Below are 23,924 nucleotides of genomic sequence, written 5' to 3' on the forward strand. Positions count from 1 at the left end.
GAGAACTCTGCACACAGCAGGAGGTGGTGGCAGCATTGCTGCAAACCACGTGGTACAGGAAGCGTGCCCTTTCTTAAAAGCAGGCTGTCTCTTAAAGGGAAGCTGCAGAAAATGATTACTGCAATGGAAAATCTTGCAAACTGAACACCAGGAGCAGGCAGAGGAATCCAGACCAAAGGATGCGGCACTAGAGGCATTGGTGGTGCAGGTGGGCAGGAGGAGAGATACCATGGTCCTGCTAGGAGTCCAGAAGACCCTCAAGTACCAAGCTCAGAATGGATTGGAGGCAAGTGGCCAGGAAGGTCCACGCCCAGAGTCTGAAACCGAGTTCCCAATGTCAGTGAATACATCTTCACAAGTTGGATCCAAAATTGGCTCAGTGAAAGGAAACCAAGGGTAGTGGTCGACAGATGTTTTTGTCAATGGAAGGCAGTTTCCAGTGGCATTCCACAGGGCTCAGTGTTGGGTCCCTTGCTGTGTGTATTTGGACTTAAATTTGGGAGGCATGATTGGGAAATTTGCAGATGACACAAAAATTGGCCGTGTAGTTGATAGTGAAGAGGATAGCTGTAGACTCCAGAATGATAGCAATGGTTTGTTTGAGCGGGTGGAAAAGTGGCAAATGGAATTCAATCCGGAGAAATGTGAGGTAATGCATTTGGGGAGGGCAAACAAAGCAAGGGAATACACAATAAACAGGAGGATATTGAGAGGGGTAGAAGAAGTGAGAGACCTTGGAGTGCATGTCCACAGGTCCCTGAAGGTGGCAGGACAGGTAGATAGAGTAGTGAAGAAGGCATATGGAATGCTTTCCTTTATGGGCTGAGGTATAGAATACAAAAGCAGGGACGTAATGCTGGAACTGTGTAGAACGCTGGAATATTGTGTACAGTTCTGGTCACCGCATTGCAGGAAAGACATAATTGCTCTGGAGAGAGTACAGAGGAGATTTACAAGAATGTTGCCAGGGCTTGAAAGTTGCAGCTATGAGAAAGGATCGGTTAGGATTGTTTTCCTTAGCACAGAGGAGGCTGAGGGGTGATGTAATTGAGGTTTACAAAATTGTGAGGGGCCTGGATAGAATAGACAGGAAGGACCTGTTTCCTCTAGCAGAGAGGTCAATTACCAGGGGGCACAGATATAAGGTGATCGGTAGAAGGATTAGAGGGGCCATGAGGAAAAACCTTTTCACCCAGAGGGTGGTGGGTGTTTGGAATTCACTGCCCGGATCGGTGGTGGAGGCAGAAACCCTTAACTCATTTAAAAGGTACCTGGACATGTACCTGAAGTGCTGTAACCTGCAAGGCTACTGACCAGGTGCTGGAAGGTGGGATTAGATTGGGCGGCTAGTTTTTTCAGCTGTCGCAGACACGATGGGCTGAGTGACCTCCTTCTGTGCTGTAATTTTTCTATGGTTCTACATGACATCTCCTACCCAACACACCACCAACCTCTTATGCTGCTCAATGCACCACACCCCCATCACTTATCCAGCAGGGCTCCCTGATACTCAACTCACGTCTAACATTCAGGTACTCTATCTCACCCTCACACACCTACCAATGCTGCCAGACCCACACCCACCTCTTGCTACCTCCAGCTATTCCATGGTGGCAGGCACGTCATCCAAACACAGCACTACACGACCACTGACATTCTGCCCATCTCTTGCAAGACAAGGTGGCACACAATAGAAGGAAGCAGAGCAGATACAGCAGGGGACAAGGACTCCTACATCTCCTGAGTGCTGCAGAGGTGATGGTTCTCTGCATCATGGCGCCATCGGCGACGGAACCTGCAGCATCTAATGTTGCTGAGAAGATTGAGGATGATAGCATCTTCCTGCCTTATGCCCCTTCTGAACTCCCAGCTCACCGTCATCCTGCTTTCTTGCATGATGAGCAAGCTGCTGATTGATGGGTGTGACCGTGGACCTCTTGCTTTCCACTCCATTCCCCCCTTCCCTCACAACAACCTTCTCCTTCTGAGTTGCTGCTTTCAGACACTGAAGGACAGCTGCCTGCCCAGCTACAGCAGCCCAAGGAGGAGGAAAGAGAGCAACAGCACAGCACTAATAAAGAGGTCCTGTCACTTGAACTGACACTTGCAGCCACCAGCTCAGACACTGGCACTGCAGATCGATGAAGACGTGGTTGTGGTTCAGCGCGTTCCTCTTATTGATGATCGACATCATGTTCGCTAATCAGAAAAGGAAATGTATCTGTGTAGTCATGATCTTCGAAATCTCCAGGTCTGCTCCCAATCAGGCATCTCACGTTCCACTTGGTGTTGTCATCCAAGAGATAAGTGTTGGGACTGAGCATCCGCTTAATCTGCTTAGGCCACGATATAGTTAACGTGAATTTGTGGTTGCAATTTGAATGTTTGATGCGATCCCAATCTCTGTCTATAAATCATAGTTTCCTTGCGCATGTTTGTCATGTCGCTTCGCGATTCTTCTGCTTTTGCTCTGACATTTCCATTGGATGGCAATGACGGGTGAAGAATGGTCAGCGGCATGCGAATGTTGCGACCAATCATAGCTTTGGCCAGTGTCTTTCCGGTCAAAGTGTGGGGTGGATCGATATTTGCCAAGTAGGATATGAGTGGGTTGTTCAAACGTTTTCCCTTCCGACATGCTAGCTCTCAAACTGTCCTGGATCACCCTGTTGAAACGTTCAACAATACCATTTGATTGCGGGTTGTATTGCGATGTCAGATGGTCGTGAATTCCTTAGCTTGCGAGGAATGTTGTGAACTGACTGGAAACAAACTGTGCTTCAGTGTCTGTAGTGACAGTCTCTAGCAAACCCCACTTTGTAAACAACTTGTCTAGAATGTCCATGACCGAAGTGGTGGTTATGGAATTTGTCGTAGAGATTTCCGGTCACTTGCGATGTAGATCATGAAGAGCAAGCAAAAAACATTGATTGCTAGGGGCTGCATGCACTTCTCCAAAAATACCTACTTGGGGTTGTTGCCATGGTTTTGTTGGCATGGGGTCAGTTGTAGAGGTGTGGGACACGGTTGAACAGATATTTTCCTGAGTGTGCATGCTACGCAGTTTCTGATGAACTTTTCTATGCGGTGATTTATTGCTGGCCACCGGACTGCTTCACAGGATTGTTGTTTCATCTTAATGACACCTGGATGTCCTTCATGGGAAAGATGCAACACCCGATGCTGTTGCGCTTTCAGGATAACCGCTCGAGGTCCACTTGCGATACAGTTGTCATCAAATAACGAGAGCTCATTGAGTACTAGAAACATGGAAACATTGAAAATAGGAGCAGGAGTAAGCTATCAGGCTCTTCAAGCCTGCACCACCATTCTATATGATCATGGCTGATCATCCAAACTCAGTACCCTGTTCCCACTTTCTCCCCATATCCCTTGATTCCTTTAGCCCTCTTCTTCTTCTTTGGCCTCCTTGTCTCGGGAGACAATGGGTAAGCGCCTGGAGGTGGTCAGTGGTTTGTGGAGCAGCGCCTGGAGTGGCTATAAAGGCCAATTCTAGAGTGACAGACTCTTCCACAGGTGCTGCAGAAAAAATTGGTTGTCGGGGCTGTTACACATTTGGCTCTCCCCTTATGCTTCTGTCTTTTTTCCTGCCAACTGCTAAGTCTCTTCGACTCGTCACACTTTAGCCCCGCCTTTATGGCTGCCCGCCAGCTCTGGCGATCACTGGCAACTGACTCCCACGACTTGTGATCAATGTCACAGGACTTCATGTCGCGTTTGCAGACATCTTTAAAGCGGAGACATGGACGGCCGGTAGGTCTGATGCCAGTGGCGAGCTCGCTGTACAATATGTCCTTGGGGATCCTGCCATCTTCCATGCGGTTCATATGGCCAAGCCATCTCAAGCGCTGCTGACTCAGTAGTGTGCATAAGCTGGGGATGTTGGCCACCTCGAGGACTTCTGTGTTGGAGATACGGTCCTGCCACCTGATGCCAAGGATTCTCCGGAGACAGCGAAGATGGAATGAATTGAGACGTCGCTCTTGGCTGACGTACGTTGTCCAGGCCTCGCTGCCGTAGAGCAAGGTACTTTAGTCCTAAGAACTATATTTATAGAAACGTAGAAAATAGGAGCAGTATGGGACCAGTTCTTCCTCTATTTCGCGAGGCTAGTCAGTTTTTAGGTACTGGTTTACTTTCTGCCCCCATCTCTGCCTTTAGCTTCTCTCACATCACAAGATTCGCAGTCGCATGCAAAATCACCGCGACTACCTCGGCTTCGATGGTACAAGTTGCTTCACTATCGCTAACACTGTCCGTGATAGTAGTGTAGCTAAGCATGTCAGCTACTCGATTGCATGAACCTGTGAGGGACTTGACCCTAAAGTTGTACTGAAGAAGACAATCAGACCATCAGTAATTGCGTAGAGGTCGATGACCAGATCCAGAAGTGGCTAACAATGTAGTTGGCACTTGGTGATCCGTGCGGAGGGTGAACCTCCTACCATAGAGATACAAGTGCACAAGCATAGATGCAGGTTAGTACTTCCCGCTCTCCAGTGGAGTATTTGCGTTCAGCTTCCAACAGCAGGCGTGGTGTGTACGCGATCAGTCATTTGCTTTCAGCAATGTAGTGTGAGAGTGCAGCTTCTATCGCATTTCCTGATCCGTCTGTTGTGACATATGTTTCTGCATGTGGGTTAAAATACGTAAGGACTGGTGGAGATGCTACCTTCGCCTTTAATGTGTCAAATACTGTTTGCTATGTGATTGTCCATTCCTATTGTGTATCTCTGTGCAATGCTTTCAAAGAGGCTCTGCGATCCTCACGTACTGGGGCACAAATTGGTGATAGAAGTTGGTATTGCCAAGGAACGACGCCAACTCTTTCGCGTTAGATGGGGTCGGAAGTCCATGAATGACTTCGACTTATGTAGGCCTTACTCCAGCTGCTGTCACTTTGTATCCAAGAAAGTCAATCTCTAATGCCGTGAATGTGCATTTGTCCTTGCTGAGCGTCAAATTGCGTAGTGCAAGTCGAGCTAGCATTGTGGATAACCACTGATCATATTCTGCTTTGTCCTTTCCATGGGTGATGACATTGTCGAGAAGGTTGAGCATCTCTTTGACCTCTGACAAGACTGAAGAGACAATATTCTGGAATGCGCTAGGTGCTGAATTTAGTCCATAGGGCACTGTGTAATTCTGAAACACACTGCTGTGTGTATAATGAAGGCTGTAAGATGTCAGCTTTGCTCCGCTAGTGGTATCTGAAGATAGCTCTGGTGCATGTCATACTTCGTGAAGTCTGTGGATTATGAAATTATGCTGATAGTTTTGGGATTATAGGAAGCGGGGTCTTGTCCAGAATAATTGCTTTGTTCACTGACTTCAGGTCAACGCATTGAATAAGTTCTCCATTTTTGCATTGTGCAATGACTATGTTCAATATCCATGGGGATGAATTGATGCACTCAACGATACCATCTGCTTCCAGTCGTTACAGCTCCTGTGACACTTTGGCGCAGATTGCGAATGCAACCGTTTCAAATTTTGTGAAACAGACGGAATTGACTTGTCAATGCAAGGAGCGTGACAGTACCCCTTAATCTCCTTAATCTCCCCAAATCTGGTGAATAAGGAAGGATACTGTTGTGCGTAGTCTGTATCATCAATGACATTAATGTGTGCTCCAGTGGGGTCTGCATGATTGAAGTCAAGCTTATCGAACAGGTCTACCCCCATAAGGCTTCTGCTCATCAACTTGTACAGGTTGACATTTTTGTAGCACACTGGAACCATGATCTTTCCAAAGACTGGGGTAATTGAGTCATCTTAAGCTTGAAGGGTGTCTGTCGCAGGAGTGAGAAAAAGTTGTGAAAAATAACGACGGTAGAGATCTTCACTCAATATGGATACTTCTGCACTCACATCAATGAGGAGCGACACTGAAATGCCCATGATTGCGACTGTGCAATCCTTGAACATAGGAGCAGAAGGAGGCTATTGAGCCCATTGAGCCTGCTTCGCCATTCAATACGATCATGGTTGATCATCCACTTCAATGCCTTTTTTCCACACTATCCTCAAATCCCCTTATGTCATTTGTATTTAGAAATCTAATCAATCTCTGCTTTAAACATACTCAATGACTGAGCTTCCACAGCCCTCTGGGGTAGAGAATTCCAAAGATTCACAACCCTCTGAGCAAAGAAATTTCTCCTCATCTCTGTCCTAAGTGGCTTCCCCCTCATTTTGAAATTATGTCCCCTGGTTCTAGACTCCCCAACCAGGGGAAACAACTTACCTGCATCTACCCTGTCTATTCCTTTAAGTATTTTGTAGGTTTCAATGAGATCACCTCTCATTCTTCGTAACTCTAGAGAAATCAGGCCCAGTTTCCACAATCTCTCTTCATAGGACAGTCCCGCCATCCCAGGAACAAGTCTGGTGACTTATTGACAAGGACAACCAGGTCCCTTTGTATATCTACACTTTCTAATCTCTTACCATTTCAGAAATACTCTGCACATCAATTCCTCCTACCAAAGTGGCTAACCTCACATTTTTCCACATTATATTCCATCTGCCATGTTCTTGCCCACTCACTAAGTCTTTCCAAATCCCCTTGAAGCCACTTTGCATCTTCCTCACAACACACATTCCCACCTAGTTTTGTGAAATCCGCGAACTTGGAAATACTACATTTGGTCCCCACATCCAAATTATTGATATATATTGTGAACAGCTGGGCCCAAGCACTGATCCCTGCGGTACCCCACTCGTCACAGCCTGCCAACACGAGAATGACCTGTTTATTCCTACTCTCTGTTTTCTATCTGTTAGCCAATCCTTAATCCATGCCAGTATATTACCTCTTATACCATGTGCTTTAATTTTGCTAACCAACCTCCTGTGGGGCACTTTATCAAAGGTTTTTCAAAAACCAAGTATACCATGTCCATTGACTCCCCTTTATCAATTCTGTCAGTAACATCCTCAAAAAACTCCAACAGGTTCATCAAACATGATTTCCCATTCATAAATCCATGTTGACTATGCCCAATCAGATCATTATTATCCAAGTATCCATTTATCACATCCTTTAGAATAGATTGTGGCATTTTCCCAACAACTAATTTAAGGCTAACAGGTCTGTAATTCCCTGTTTTCTCTGTTCCTCCCTTCTTAAATAGTGGGGTGACAGTTGCAACCTTCCAATCTGCAGGAACCACTCCAGAATCTATAGAATTTTGGAAGATGATCACCAATGCATCCATTATCTCCATAGCTACCTCTTTTAACACGCTGGGATGTAGAATATCAGGTCCTGGGGACTTATCAACCTTCATCCCCATTAATTTCTCCAATACAACCTTCTTACTAATACTAATTTCCTTCACTTGCTCATTCCCCCTAATCCCTTGGATCTCTAATTCTGGGAGAGTTCTTGTATCTTCCTCAGTGAAGGCAGACACAAAGTATTCATTTAGCTTCTCTGCCATTTCTCTATTCCCCATTATAAATTCTCCTGACTCTGCCTGTAATGGACCCACATTTGTCTTAGCCAAATGTTTCCTTTTTAACATACCTATAGAAGCTTTTACAGTCCGTTTTTATATTTTTTGCTAGCTGACATTCATATTCTATTCTCCCTTTCTTTATCAGTTTCTTCGTCCTCCTTTGCTGTATTCGAAAATGCTTCCAATCCTCAGATTTACTATTATTTCTGGCAATATTATAGGCCTTTTCTTTTAATCTTATACAATCCTTAACTTCCTTTGTTATCCGTGGTTGACTGTCTTTACTTTTCGGTTTTTTTGCGCCTTGAAGGAATGTATAGTTTCTGTAAACTATGTAATATTTCTTTAAAAACTATCCATTGCCTAGGTACTGTCATACCTTTTAATGTATTTTCCCAATGCACCTCAGCCAATTTGCCCCTCATATCTTCATAACTTCCTTTGTTCAAATTTAACACCCTGGCTTCAGATTGAACTACCTCACTTTCAAACATAATGTAAAATTCTATCATATTATGGTTAATCATCCCTAAAGGTTCTCTTACAAGAAGATTACTAATTAGCCCTTTCTCATTTCATAATATTAGATCTAAAATAGCCTGTTCTCTAGTCGGTTCCTCAACTTATTACTCAAGGAAACCATCCCTAACACACTCCAGAAACTCGTCCTCCACAGCATTGGTGCACTTGAAGTTACCACCGTACCTGGAACCGTGAGCTTTACTGTTCACGATAGTATACACGTGCCATCTTTTGCTCTCAGGAATAGATTCCTGCACCTGAGGAACTGACAAAGCCTTCTTCGACAACTTGCATACCTTTGTGAAATGACTCATCTTTGACTATGAGTTGCACTTTTTCCCTCGTGCCGGACATGGTGTTTTGAAACCATTGTACTCCTACAATTTGGGTGCATTTTTGAGGGTTCCTGACTGTGATAGAGCAAGTGTTGATGAGCCTGCTGAGGTCTCTTTGTCTGTAACTCTTGCACTTGAGCTGATTGGGCAAGCTGTGTCTGTGACTCTGAGCCTGAGGGTATATTTTTGTGTAACGTCTTTGAATCTAACATGGCAGATTGGATTTGGACAGCCAAGATTGTGATCTTTTCCAAAGTCAAACCATCATCCTCCATGAGTAGGCATTCCGTAATACATGGGATTGATGTTTTTTCAATTAGTTGGTCATGAATTAGTTCATTAGTTAGTGTGGCAAATTTGCACATAGAAGCCAACTGACACAATGCTGCCACATGTTGTTTATGGGCTCACCATTTCCCTGGCATCTCTGGCAGAATGTGTGTTATCCAATCATCACATTTTTCTTTGGACCAAAGTATTTCTCGCGAGCACTTACTGCCTTATCGAATGTAGACGTGCAGTCCATTAGCTGCTTGAATATACACTGGTCCTCTGCTCTGAGGCAGTGCATGAGTGTCACCTTCTTGCAGGTTGCTGCTCCATTCATACCATCCATACCTGTAACAAGCAAGTAAGTTTCAAACCCAGAAATCCATCTGCCCCACAATGGGAGAATCTCCCGGTGATGACAGAAAAGGTGTTGCGGTCAGTAAATTTAAGTTACCTGCCATCTTTATCACCAGATGTTATGTTTCGTACCTTCAAGCATGAAGAAACTAGACTCTGAATTTGTGTGTGTGTAGGCTTTTATTCAGATTGCTGTCCGGATCAGTCCTAGTTTCACTTTTGGAACCACATCCCCTCAGGGTTGACTGACAATATAGTGAGCAGTCTCACAAACACAGCACAAAGCAATCAATTACAGAGCAATCAAACAGAACAGGTGGTAAGTGCAGTATTGTGTAAAATACCTGCAAACGATTGTTTCATACAGATGTATTGCAAAAGGCTATGTAATCAAGTTTTTGTATTGGTATTTACACATCAGCTACAAAACAAAGAGAAATTATAAACACATTGCTTTATGGTGTGTTTATTTTATAGAATATTGCTGACTTGGTTCAGGGTGGCTAAAAGATGAATTAAATATCACGGGGCTTTAAAAAGAGTTGGAGTGAAGTTCCATCTGGTAATAAATATTAAGCATGCTGACGTTTTTGCTAAATTTTATGAGATGAGGAATTTCACACCTAGAGTGACTTAATTCAGGATAGAAGTAATTATAGGATGCAGATTATTGGGGGTGTAAAATACAAATTTGTAATTCTCCAAAGAAAGCAAGAGAAAATCAATGGGTGAATCCTTCTGGGCTTTTCTTAAATACCTTATAGTATCCAAATGTTTATATAATGTAACTGAAGTAAAACTTTTTATAGGGAAAGGAAAGTCTACTTTATTGCTCAAACCCCTTTGCAGTAGGACACAATATCCACACAAGTATACATTTTTAAAATAGGGTACTTAGGAATGAAATCAGGAAGCACTTTTTATACAAAGACTAGTGAGATCATGGAACTCTTTCACCCAAAAGGTTTTGGATGCTGGGTCAATTGCAATTTTCTAAGGCTGAGATCGCTAGGTTTTTGTTGGGTAGTGCTGTCATGGAATATGGAGCAAAGGCAGGTAAATGGAGCTTGAAGCATATCAGCCATGATCTAATTGAATAGGCTTAAGGGGCTGAATGGCTTACTTTTGTTGCTACGTTTCTATGTAACCATAGAATAAAGATAAAGATTGCTGTTATAAACTACACACTATGGCCTGAATTTTGTGGTAGAAATAATGGTGATTCTGTCAGTGCTCATTGTTATTAAGGAGAAAATCGAACAGCACACATGCAGTTAAATGTGGAAATCAGGAGGTTGCTGCAGAGATGCCCTGCTCCTCCAGAAGCTTCGCTATGCTAGTACCCTCACCAAGAGACTCAGCATTCACATATATGGAACGGCATGAAGTTGCTGTACTTGCCCACTAGATACCCACTAAACATGGCAGAAAAAGTTAAGGTTTGTCCGTTCACGTGTAAATGAAATTTTAACGGCATATTAAGTCTTTAATTACTGCCAAACAATCTCTCTGGTACTGAAATTTTACTTTTACTGTTGTGGAGTCTTATTCCCTCAGATTTTAATTATTGTTGGAGATTTTAAAAAAATAATTTCTTTTTACTTTTTCTTCCTGTTTTACTTTTCTCTCTCTTAATCCCATCTTTTTTTCCCACTCTTTTTTTGTTTCCTGTACATGATTTTACATTGAATTCAATATTCTAACTGACACTTATTGGTTTAAACTCTGCGTGGCTCAGTAAGAATTATTCAATCTGATTGGTTAAGGAGACCCAGGTTCAGGTTCTCCTGTAGAAGGGGCCGCACTATTTTGGCTCTCTCTAATTACATGTAAAAGCCCACATAAAGTTTGTGGGCAAGGCCAATTTTACTAAACTGAGGAGTGATTTAGTGAAAGTGGACTGGAAACAGCTACTTGAAAGTAAATTAGTGTCAGAGCAGTAGGAGGCATTCAAAGGGGAGATTTAAGGGGTTAAAGTAAACATGTTCCCACAAAGAAAAAGGGTGAGACGGCCAAATCTAGAGCCCCATGGATGTCAAGGAGCTTACAGGGTAAGGTAAGGCAGAAAAGGAAAGCATATGTCCAACTCCGAGAACTCAATACTACAGAAAGCCGAGAGGAGTATAGAAAGTGGAGGGGTGAAATCAAAAAGGAAATTAGGAAAGCAAAGAGAGGGCATGAAAGAATATTGGCAAGCAAAATCAAGTGAACCCAAAGATGTTTTATCAATACATTAAGAGTAAGAGGATAACTTAGGAGAGAGTAGGGCCCATAAAAGACCAAAAAGGTAACCTGTGTGTAGGGGCTGAAGGTGTTTGTATGTTTCTTACTGAGTACTTTGGGTATGTCTTCACAAAGGAAGGGGACAATGCAGTTAAGGAGGAGGAGTGTGAAGTATTGGATCTGATAAACATAGGGAGAGAGGAATTATTAATGGGATTAGCATCCTTGAAAGTTAATAAATCACCAGGGCCAGATGAAATGTACCTTAGGCTTTTAAAAGAAGCAAGCGATGAAATAGCAGAAGGTCTGACCATCATTTTCTAGTCCTCACTACAGGTGTGGTGCTAGAAGATTGGAGAACTGTAAACGTTGTATCTCTGTTTAAAAAGGGAGTGAGGGATTGACAGAATAATTACAGGCCAATCAGCCTAACTTCAGTAGTGGGCAAATTATTTGAATCTATTCTGAGAGACAGGATAAACTGTCACCTAGAAAGCCACAGGTTAATCAAAGATAGTCAGCACGGATTTGTTAAGGGAAAATCTTGTATGACCAACTTGATTGAATTTGTTGAAGAAGTAACAAGGAAGATAGATGAGGGTAGTGCAGTTGATGTGGTCTACATGGATTTTAGCAAGGCTTTTGACAAGGTCCCACATGGCAGACTGGTTAAAAAATTAAAATTAGGTGGGATCCAGGGAAATGCAGCAAGGTGGATACAAAATTGGCTCAGTGACAGGTAACAAAGGGTAATTGTTGACTGCTGTTTTAGCATCTGGAGGGCTGTTTCCAGTGGCATTCCGCAGGGCTCAGTACTGGGTCCCCTGCTTTTTGTGGTGTATATTAACGATTTGGACGTAAATGTAGGGGGCATGATCAAGAAGTTTGCAGACGACACAAAGATTGGCCGTGTGGTAGATAGCAAGGAGGATGGCTGCAGGAAGATATTGATGGTTTGGTCAGATGGGCAGAACAGTGGCAAATGGAATTCAGCCTGGAGAAGTGTGAGGTGATGCATTTAGGGAAGTCAAACAAGGCAAAGGAGTACATGATTAATGGGAAAATATTGAGAAGTGTAGAGGATGTGAGGGACCTTGAAGTGAATGTCCACAGATCCCTGAAGGTAGCAGGACAGGTCGATAAGGTGGTTAAGAAGGCATATGGAATCCTTTCCTTTATTAGCCAAGGTAGAGAATATAAGAGCAGGGAGGTTATGCTGGAACTGTATAACTCATTGGTTAGGCCACAACTTGAGTACTGTGTGCAGTTCTAGTCACCTCACTAGAGAGGGTACAGAGAATGTTATGAGGATGTTGCCAGGACTGGAAAAATGCAGCTATGAGGAAAGATTGGATAGGCTGGAGTTGTTCTCCTTGGAACAGAGAAGGCTGAGAGAAGATCTGATTGAAATGTAAAAAATTTTGAGGGGCCTGGATCGAGTGGAGGTGATGGGTCTATTCACTTTAGCAGAGAGGTCAGTGACTAGGGGGCATAGATTTAAAGTGATTGGTAGAAAAATTAGAGGGGAGATGAGGAAACACTTTTTCACCCAGAGGGTGCTGAGGGTCTGGAACTCACTGCCTGAAAGGGTAGTTGAGGCAGAAACCCTCGACTCATTCAAAAGGAGTCTGGATATGCACCTCAAGTGCCGTAATCTGCAGGGCTAAGGATCAAATGCTGGAAGGTCGGATTAGAATAGGTGGATCACTTTTCGGATGGCACAGACACAATGGGCCAAGTGGCCTCTTTCTGTGCCTTAAACTTTCTATGATTCTAAGTTTAAGTGTAACGAATGGCAAGTGATGTTTATTGGCAGCCATCCACACAATCTGGGCAATATTATTTCGAAGGTATTTTGCCAGAATAAAATTTCAAGTGATCAAGAACTTATTTTTATTGAATATCATAAATTAACTTGCACAGTGATCTGAACAGAAATATTGTAATTCTATCTTTATCTAATTTTATAGGAATCCATATGGGTACATATTCAAAATACAGCAGCCAAAAGGACTCTTGTCTTGGGTATGACAAAGATGGCAATTTTTAACCTTTACATGCATGTAAGAAAAGCAGACATGCAATTTGGCACCTTATCAGAGGACACAGATATGCAGCTTCAGGCGGTAAGTTGTGCTAGTTATATATGAATCATATTTGTTCCTAATCTATGTTCAAACTTTTTCCTATGTTTTTACAGAGGTGATGGGACAGTTATAGTATATTTTTTCCCAGTTTTCTAATTTCCTGAAGTGCTGACCTATGCTTGGGTGCAGTTCCACCATTGGTGACAATCCTCTGGTACCTTGCTTAAATCAGCATTCGTCATGTAGGAGTCTGGTGAGCATTAGCAGCCTATATTTACCTTGAGGAGAATCACAGCTAAACCCAATAATATCATCACCAAATAATCACTTAGCAACTGTTGCCACTGGATAGTGGTCAAGAATGGAAACGCTTGGATGATTTCCTCTCTCTCACAGAAACCAATTCTGAAACTCCTACTGCCAATCTATCTGAAATCCATTCAGGACAGAGAATCAAACAGAGGACTTTTATATCTGGATTACTTTACAACCTGATCCATTGAAGGAATTGGCAGATATTCTGTTTTTTTATCCTACGGATAAGCTATACTGGTAACATAAGTTTGCAGTATGTACGTGGATTGGCGGACAAGCAGGCTGAACCATAAAACAGAAGTGCACTGGTGATTTCCCACAAAACAAACTCTTCATCTTGCCTGGGTCATTTGGGCAGCTGTCCAAGCCAAAGTCAAAAAGCATGCCGTCCTTAACGTCTTCAGACACTTTTATTTCATTTTTGAGGCCATGATTCCTGAGACCAAGGATCCTCGACTGAAATGGACAAATTTTTGTTAGATAAGGTTATCAAGGGGTATGGAGTAGAGGCGGGTTAATGGAGTTAAAGTACGCATCAGTCATGATCTAATTGAATGGCAGAGTAGGCTCAAGAGGCTCAATGGCCTACTCTTGTTCCATTGATCCTTTTCTCCTTTTCCTGTTCCCTGGGTAATTTCGTGCCATGAACCATTTGCAAATTGGTGCTTTCATTCAGGGTTGCATTAACATTGGTCTGAAACCAACTTCCAGAGAGCAGTCCTAGGTAGCTTTCCCTCAGGATTTTATTCCTTCCTTTCCTGAGGCACAGTGGTTAGCACCGCAGCCTCACAGCTCCAGCGACCCGGGTTCAATTCTGGGTACTGCCTGTGTGGAGTTTGCAAGTTCTCCCTGTGTCTGCGTGGGTTTCCTCCGGGTGCTCCGGTTTCCTCCCACATGCCAAAGACTTGCAGGGTGATAGGTTAATTGGCCATTATTAACTGCCCCTAGTATAGGTAGGTGGTAGGGAAATATAGGGACAGGTGGGGATGTGGTAGGAATATGGAATTAGGGTAGGATTAGTATAAATGGGTGGTTGATGGTACGCACAGACTCGGTGGGCCGAACGCCCTGTTTCAGTGCTGTATCTCTAAAACTAAAAAGGGGAGGAGATAGGATAAATGAGTGCCAGAGACACTTTGGGCAGGATTTTCCCATCGGCTTTGGGACCTGGACATTGGAACAAAATGGGGGTCCTGAACCTCACTGGGAGCCAGACTAGGGGAACTATTTTCCTGGGTGCAGCCTCTTAATTGACTCTGCGCTCACCATCCTATTAAGGACAGTAGGCGGGCTCCCGATGCTGCAGGCCTAATTAGAGGGAGATGGGCGCTGCTGAGGCAGGTAAGAGACCTTGAGGGCTCCTCAAAATACAATAGAGGAAAGGCTGTAGGCCCCTCAGATTGGAGAGGAAACCTCTCCGATGGCTTGTTGGGGCCGCGGGGATGGCCTTTCCTGCATGCGGCCCCCTCTTTGGTAGATGGAACCTCTGGTTCCAATGGTCCCCTCGACTGCTGCAGGGAACCTGCTAAATGGTCCCTAATTGGGGTCTTAATTACTTAAATTGTTTGCAGGGGTTCTCCAGTCGTCTGCCATAACGTTAGTGCAAAATCCACAGGAATCCTGGAGAAACTCTGTTTATTCCATTTGTCCAGGATTCCCTTGCAAATTCTATCAAAGTTACAAGGGAGAACCCTTGTGGAAATTAAACCCATATAGCTGTAACTAATTTTATGGATTAAAAAATGAGGCTATATTTTGGAGATTATAAATTGTAAAACTCAAATCACCCACCGAATGTTTGTTCCAGAATGAAAGTAAATGCTCTTTCTTGAAAAGGCGACACTATTTAGCATAACAAAGAATAAGGAACACTGCATGTGTATCCATTTATCTCAATATTGGAATCAATAGCCAGCCCTCACAAGTTTACTGACATGGGTCATTGCATAGTGACCAAAAATGGGAACTCTGACTTATTTTTTCCCCTCCATTCATAGCCCGGGGCACTAATGCTAATTGAAGGTCACTTCCGCTTGGATGAAAACAGCTGATTCAGCACAGACCAGGGGTTGAAGGGATCAGCATAGTGAATGTATGTACTGTATGATTCAGGAATAGATGTGACAGAGGCTTTTAATTAGAGATCGCCAGGAGCTGACAAACTGGTTAAAATCAGGGCAGGGATGTCCAACTTTTTGGAACAGTGGGACTGGATTACAGGCCGGCTCGGGTACAAAACTGAAACCCGACCCAGGCCCGACTCGACCACAGCCAACCCGAACCAGAGTCCTTTAATTTTTTTCGTGCCTGACCCAACCCGACACGGATATTGTTCATCCGTTCCGGCATCAGGCTATCCCTGCAGATGGAGTTGTGGGGAATCATGGGTGAGCCTAATCCCATGAGTTCCCGGAGGCAGCACTGTCCAGCCCGACCCGAGCCCAAATGCTGGACTTGGAATATAGACCCGACCTGAACCTGACACATAGTCAGATCTAGTTGGATTTGGGTCGGGTAGCCAGGCTTTAGACTGGATCCATATGTTACAAGCATTGAGTAAACGCCACCTATGCTAAAAATCCATGTCAGCCATGCGCTAATAATCTAGCTCTTATTTAGAATTAAATAGATTCTTCACTTATCCTTTTTCTCTTCCTGGATGCTCCATCATTTCTTTGCTCTCTGCTGCTGTTTCGATTGCACTGGCTGCCCAATTTTCAGTATCCTGTTCCGACCTTTTTAAATTTCCTAGACACAAGAGCTGCTTACTGATGGGTCAATTTGAAACAATGATGTTGCAGTATTTTTTAACCAATCAGAAGAAACTACACCCCCAGAACATAAGGAGTGATAAGGCCAAGTTAATTTTTTTTTTCCAAAATTCATATTTAGATCTACAGTTCTGAATAACAGCTGTATATTTACACAATTAGCAGCCAGGATTCTCATCCATCAGCATCTAATGTGCTGTGCTAGAATATGTGTTTGTCAGAAATGTATTGGATGTGGGTATGAGCAGAGGGAAAGGCAATAACAGATTAATAGTCACTAGACCTAATGTGTAGACATTTCAGATGAATAGATGATATTTAGAAATGTAATTATATGTGGACTTGACCAGTTCTGTCATTTTTCTAATTTTGAGTTGTCCGTTAAAACCATTTTAAAATGAATGAAAGACACTGATTATTTTTGCAATTCTCTTGCAGGTTCAACAATACATCCTGGAATTGAGGGATATTATATTTGACCTCAAGAAAAATGAGTTTAGTTAGCTGACCTTCAATTGTACCAATATTATAATGATGCAAGTTACCTTTTATGGTCATTGCTTAGTATCGAAATAATGCAAAATTAATGAATAAGTTTTACATTTGTCCTATTACGATAATAAATGTATCCATGTGTATTTATATGGCATAGAGGTACAAGTCAAAATATTATGTTGAATATACTCTGAAGTTCACATCTACCTGTATCAACCATGCAGAAATACCTTAAGGGACTTCCTGAGCTCAATTGATTCTGCAAAGTTTGCAGAATAGAAGGAATACCATAATCATGTATATAGATGTGCTAGGTACTCATCAGAAAACAAGGCAAAACTTGTTAGATCTGGAAATTAGGGGTCTGACCCAGGCACCTTGAAACCAGTCAAGAATATGGCCAGTATTATGTACTGACATTTGAGTCTTCATTTACCATGAGTATGAAGCCTCAAAGTGGAAAATATTGGCTTAGTTTTATAAGTTGGATTCATACATGTGTTGTATAGGAGGGACTGTTGCATTAGTATAACTCAGCTAAAAGCAACTTTGATTGTTTCGTCTTACCTGCTCACTGTATGTAAGTGGCCTACAACACCAACTACTAAATCATTAATTGGTTGGACAGAGGTTCATGTAGGCTGCATTTTCCCAAATAGTGAATTCTGATTTTCTCTCAGTTCAGCACAGGGAAATGGTGATTGGAGCAAACTACCTGACAACCACAGTACAGAAAGTACAGTACAGAAAGACAAAACAGTACAGTTCACCTGACCTGCTTGTGGTTCTCCTCAAAGCTAGTTACACATTCTTAATATAAAAACAGAAAATGCTGGAAATACTCAGCGGGTCTGGCAGCATCTGCGAAGAGAGAAACAGAGTTACTGGGGGGACTTTTGATGCGCTCCTCCACGTCGGATTTGGAGGTGGGGAGAGCATATAATCGAGTCCCCGTTTCCCCCCGCCCCAATCAGCCTCCTGCCATCACCCAAATTAAGTCCAGGGTGGGAAGGCCTGTGAGTGGCCTTACTACCCTGCCACCAATTGAGGCCCTTAAGTGGGCAGTTAGTGCCAAATTAAGGGCCTCATCCCAATGCTGTTGGAATTAGCCCAGTGGTGGGCAGGCCTGGTGCCGCCGCTCAGAACACGCCAAGCAAACCCATGTGGGAGTGCTGTCACTTCATCACTGATGGCAAAATCCAGGCGAATATATTATACACAAATTTTAATGTCATTTGTTCTACATGAATCTAAAAGGTAGCTTGATGTTTACTAGCTAATACAATTTGTACACCTGTTAAAGTCCCAGGTAACTACTTTCTGAATGCTGTATAGGAATGAATATGCTTTATGTCACACAATGATGATAGCTGGACATGCTGAAAGTATCATACAAACTGCCTAAAAATAAACTTTAAAAGCCACAAAAATAAAATTGTATATTTTTAATAAAGAAAACAATATCAATACTGTAATCTAATTCCAAGTTTAATGTTGGATTAATTCTTTGGAAATAAACTGAATCCTGTTATACATAATTTTTAATGTTATTTCCATATATAGGTAACTTTACCTTCTGCAAATATTTGAAAATATCAGTGTTACATTAATGTGTGTTCTATTCTGTAGTAGTTTGCATATATAACCATCACTGCAAAGCAATTCATGTCTGTGAAGCACTTTGTGACATTTTAAACATAGTAAGGCACTAGGTATTGCAAGTCTTTCTTTCCACATCCCTCACTTTCAATCTACACAAAAAATCATTTAAAAAAAAGACTACTTTATTGAAAATGGACTGCTACAATTGACAGTTATTAAACTCAACAGGAAGAGTGAGCTAAACCATCAGTGACGATTTTAGTACTTACTGTGCATGTGTTCATTTTACTTGTACTAAATATTACAGATACAGTTGAGGAGTTTCTTTAAGCTGGTTTTTAAGTTCTTAAGAGTGTGGTTGTTACTGGGCATTTATTGCCTATCACTGAGGCCAGTTAAAAGTTCTACCTGGACCCCTCACCCTGGCCTCTTACCCGCTCTTGATCTCTTCATTGAAAACTGTCGGCGAGACATTGGTCGTCTCAATTTCTCTGCCCCCCTCACTCACTCTAACCTGTCCCCCTCTGAACTTGAGGCACTCCGTTCTCTCAGGTCCAACCCCGACATGGTCATCAAACCTGCAGACAAGGGTGGTGCTGTTGTTGTATGGCGTACCGACCTCTACCTTGCAGAAGCTCAACGCCAACTCACAGACACCTCTTCCTACCTCCCTCTGGACCATGACCCCACCACCGAACATCAAGCCACCGTCCAAAGGACTGTCACTGACCTCATCTCCTCTGGAGATCTTCCCTCTACAGCTTCCAACCTCATAGTCCCGCAACCCCGGACAGCCCGCTTCTACCTCCTTCCCAAAATCCACAAACAGGACTGTCCCGGCAGACCCATTGTGTCAGCCTGCTCCTGCCCAACTGAACTTATTTCTTCCTATCTAGACTCTCTCTTTTCTCCGCTGGTCCAGTCTCTTCCCACCTACATCCGTGACTCTTCTGACGCCCTACGTCATTTTGACAATTTCCAGTTTCCTGGTCCCAACCGCCTCCTCTTCACTATGGACGTCCAATCGCTCTACACCTCCATCCCCCACCAGGATGGTTTGAGGGCTCTCCGCTTCTTCCTGGAACAGAGGCCCAACCAGTCCCCATCCACCAACACCCTCCTCCGCCTGGCTGAACTTGTTCTCACATTGAACAACTTCTCCTTCAACTCCATGCATTTCCTTCAAGTAAAAGGTGTCGCTATGGGTACCCGCATGGGTCCTAGTTATGCCTGTCTTTTTGTGGGATATGTCGAGCATTCTTTGTTCCAGTCCTACTCAGGCCCCCTCCCCCAACTCTTTTTCCGGTACATTGATGACTGTATCGGTGCCGTTTCCTGCTCCCGCCCTGAACTAGAAAACTTTATCAACTTTGCTTCCAATTTCCACCCTTCTCTCACCTTTACATGGTCCATCTCTGACACTTCCCTTCCCTTCCTCGACTTCTCTGTCTCCATCTCTGGGGATAGGTTGTCTACCAATATCCATTATAAGCCCACTGACTCCCACAGCTACCTCGACTACACTTCTTCACACCCTACCTCCTGTAAGGACTCCATTCCATTCTCCCAGTTTCTCCGTCTCCGACGCATCTGCTCTGATGATGCTACCTTCCATGACGGTGCTTCTGATATGACCTCCTTTTTCCTCAACCGAGGATTTCCCCCCACTGTGGTTGACAGGGCCCTCAACCGTGTCCGACCCATTCCCCGCACCTCTACCCTCACCCCTTCCCCTCCCTCCCAGAACCGTGACAGGGTTCCCCTTGTCCTCACTTTTCATCCCACCAGCCTCCATATCCAAAGGATCATCCTCCGCCATTTTCGCCACCTCCAGCGTGATGCCACTACCAGTCGCATCTTCCCCTCCCTTCCCCTGTCAGCATTCCGAAGGGATCGTTCCCTCCGCGACACCCTGGTCCACTCCTCCATTACCCCCACCACCTCGTCCCCGTCCCAGGGCACCTTCCCTTGCAATCGCAGGAGGTGTAATACCTGCCCCTTTACCTCCTCTCTCCTCACTATCCCAGGCCCCAAACACTCCTTTCAGGTGAAGCAGCGATTTACTTGTACTTCTTTCAATGTAGTATACTGTATTCGCTGCTCACAGTGTGGTCTCCTCTACATTGGGGAGACCAAGCGCAGACTGGGTGACCGCTTTGCGGAACATCTCCGCTCAGTCCGCAAGCAGGACCCTGAGCTTCCGGTTGCTTGCCATTTCAACACTCCCCCCTGCTCTCATGCTCACATCTCTGTCCTGGGATTGCTGCAGTGTTCCAGTGAACATCAACGCAAGCTCGAGGAACAGCATCTCATCTACCGATTAGGCACATTACAGCCTGCCGGTCTGAACATTGAGTTCAATAATTTCAGAGCATGACAGCCCCCCACTTTACTTTCATTTTTAGTTATTTTTTCTTCCCTTTTTTTTGGCATTCCTTTTTACATTTTTTACAATCTTTTTTTGTATTTATTTCAGTTCATCTTAGTTTGTTCAGTTTGCTCACCCACTGTTTTTTTCAGGTTGTTTTTCTTCAGGTTTGTACTTGCTGATGTTCAATATTCAGTATATTCACACCTAATCTGTACTAATGCTTTGTCTTTCAACACACCATTAACATATTGTTTGCCTTTGCTCCATGACCTTTTGGTCAGCTATGTGGCCTGGTCCAATCTGCACCTTCTCCTTTGTTATCTCTTGCCCAACCCCCACCTCACTTGTTTATAATCTGTGACTTTTCTAATATTTGTCAGTTCCGAAGAAGGGTCACTGACCCGAAACGTTAACTCTGCTTCTCTTTCCACAGATGCTGCCAGACCTGCTGAGTGAATCCAGCATTTCTTGTTTTTGTTTCAGATTTCCAGCATCCGCAGTATTTTGCTTTTATAAAAGTTAACCACATTATTTGACTTTAGTCCCACTTCTCTCGGCCAGACCTTGCAAGGATGCCAGGTTTCCTTCCTTAAAAAGAACATTAGTGAACCAGTTGGGTGTTTAATGATATCTTCATGGCTACTTCAACTGATTAAAGAAAAACTGAATTCCATTTCTCAAACTGACATGATGAGATTTGCATTATTAATCAAGGCCTTGATTAAGAGGCCTGGAACATAACCACCACACAACTTCATCTATTCTTAGCCCCATTAGCAACATTCATTGTTTATCTTGACTTATAAAAACTCTAATATAAAATCAAAAAGTGCTGGAAATACTCAGCAGGTTAGCAGCATCTGTGGAGAAAGAAGCAAAGTTAACGTTTCAGGTCAGTGAACCTTTCATCAGAACTCAAAGAAAGCCACTGACCTGAAACGTTAACTTTGCTTCTCTCTCCACCGATGCTGCCAGACCTGCGGAGTATTTCCAGCACTTTTTGGTTTTATTTCAGATTTCCAGCATCTGCAGTATTTTGCTTTCATTATAAAAACTCTAAAATTGTTAACCTATTTCTAAAAATCATGAAGGGAAAAGTATTTTAAAGTACGAACAGGAGCTGCATGTTCATGAAAGAACTGATACAATTTGTCTCAAGTTGTCCTCTGTGTGCTCCAAAAAAAGTTATTTTTTTAGCTGATTACTTGAAGTGGAGAGAGAATAGTATACTATGACCCAAGTTAGATTACAAAGTATCTAGCTAACATCAAATTATGATAAACTAACACTACAGCAGCACATATATCCAGTTTATGTAACTGTAAAACTCAACATCTACAAATTGTGCAGTCGGGGTAACACAAGAACTTAAGAAATAGGAGCAGTAGGCCATTTGGCTCCTTGAGCCTTCTCCGCCATTCTGTTAGATCATGGCTGATCTGATTGTGACCTTAACTCCACTTTCTTGCCTGCCTCCCATTGCCCTTGACTCCCTTGTACATCAAAAATCTAAGCCTTGAATATATTCAATGACCCAACCTCCACTGCTTTCTGGGGGAGAGAATTCCAAAGATTAACGACCCTCTGAGAGAAGAAATTCCTCCTCATCTCCATCTTAAAAGGGAGATCCCTTATTTTGAAACTGTGCCCCCTAGTTCTAGATTCTCCCACAAGGGAAAACATCCTTTCAGTATCTACCCTGTCAAGCTCCCTCAGAATCTTATGTTTCAATATCATCTCTCATTCTTCTGAACTCTAGTAGGTATAGGCCCAACCTTTCCTCATAAGACAACCCTTTCATCCATGGAAGCAGCTAAATAAACCTTCTCTGAACTGCTTCCAATGCAAGCATATGCCTCCTTAAGGAGACCAAAACTGTACACAGGAGTCTAGGTGCAGTACAACCAATGCCCTGTACAGTTAGGGTTGTAGCAAGACATCCTTACTTTTATACTCTATCCCTCTTGCAATAAATGCCAACATTCCATTTGCCTTCCTACTTACTTGCTGTACCTACATGCTAATCTTTTGTGATTCCCAGATCCCCCAGTACTGCTGCAGTCTCTCCCCATGTAAATAATATTCTGCTTTTTTAAACATTCTTCCTGCCTAAGTGGACAACCTTGCATTTTTCCACATTATACCCCATGTGCCAAATTTTTGCCCACTCACTTAATCCATCTACATTGCTTTGCAGACACTTTGTGTCCTCCTCACAACTTGCTTTCCTACCTATCTTTGTATCGTCTGCAAATTTGGCTACAATACTCAGTCCCTCAATTCAAGTCATAAATATAGATCATAAATAGTTGAGGCCCCAGCACTCCAATAATTACAGTTTGCTAATCTGAAAATGCCCCATTTATCCTGACAGTTTCCTGTTAGCATGGATAAAGGATGGGCCAGCTAATATATTAACCCCAACACTATGAGCACCTTTTAAGTGGCACCTTATCAAATGCCTTTTGGCAATCCAAATACACTACATCTACTGATTCCCTTTTATCCACCCTGGTGGTTACATCCTCAAAGAACTCTAATAAATTTGTCAACATGATTTCCCTTTCATAAAACCATGCTGACTCTGCCTGATTGCATTATGATTTTCTAAATGTCCTGCTACTACTTCTTTAATAATGGATTCTAGCATTTTCACACTGACAGATGTTGGACTAACTGGCCTATAGTTTCCTGCTTGCTGTTGCCTCCCCCCCTCCCTTTTTCTTCATTAGAGGCGTTACATTTGCGGTTTTCCAATCCACTGGGATGTTTCCAGAATCTAGGGAATTTTGGAAGATTACAACCATAGCATCCACTATCTCTGCAGCCACTTCTTTTAAGATCCTAGGATGCAGGCCATCAGTTCCAGGGGACTTATCCACCTTTGAAGTGCCACTGAAGTTGTAGTTAGAATGTTGGATTACAGTGGAGGGAGCTGTATCATACCAGTACTTCCAGAAGTTTGCTCATGCTTGGTAACTATTCAGAAGAGATTTAAAACTAATTTCTAACTAATTCAAAAGAAAATCTTGATATTGCAATAACTGTAACTTTGAATTGAATAGACCCTCTTCCACCCCCAAACAGTGACA

At 43.1% G+C, this 23,924-nt stretch overlaps 1 protein-coding gene across 3 annotated transcripts in view; it reads left to right on the forward strand.

Moving 5' to 3' along the window:
* Positions 1-18,402, forward strand: part of cfap73 (cilia and flagella associated protein 73) — a 48,284-nt gene extending 29,882 nt beyond the window's left edge. For all 3 annotated transcript variants that reach the window (XM_068055110.1, XM_068055111.1, XM_068055112.1), the window contains exons 6-7: positions 13,162-13,317; positions 16,803-18,402. In XM_068055110.1, the coding sequence (XP_067911211.1) occupies positions 13,162-13,317; positions 16,803-16,868 (222 nt within the window). In that variant the 3' untranslated portion in view covers positions 16,869-18,402. The remainder of the gene's footprint in view (positions 1-13,161; positions 13,318-16,802) is intronic.
* Positions 18,403-23,924: the final 5,522 nt, after the last annotated feature.

This window comes from Heterodontus francisci, chromosome 23 (assembly GCF_036365525.1).
Source record: "Heterodontus francisci isolate sHetFra1 chromosome 23, sHetFra1.hap1, whole genome shotgun sequence".
Classification (NCBI taxonomy): domain Eukaryota; kingdom Metazoa; phylum Chordata; class Chondrichthyes; order Heterodontiformes; family Heterodontidae; genus Heterodontus; species Heterodontus francisci.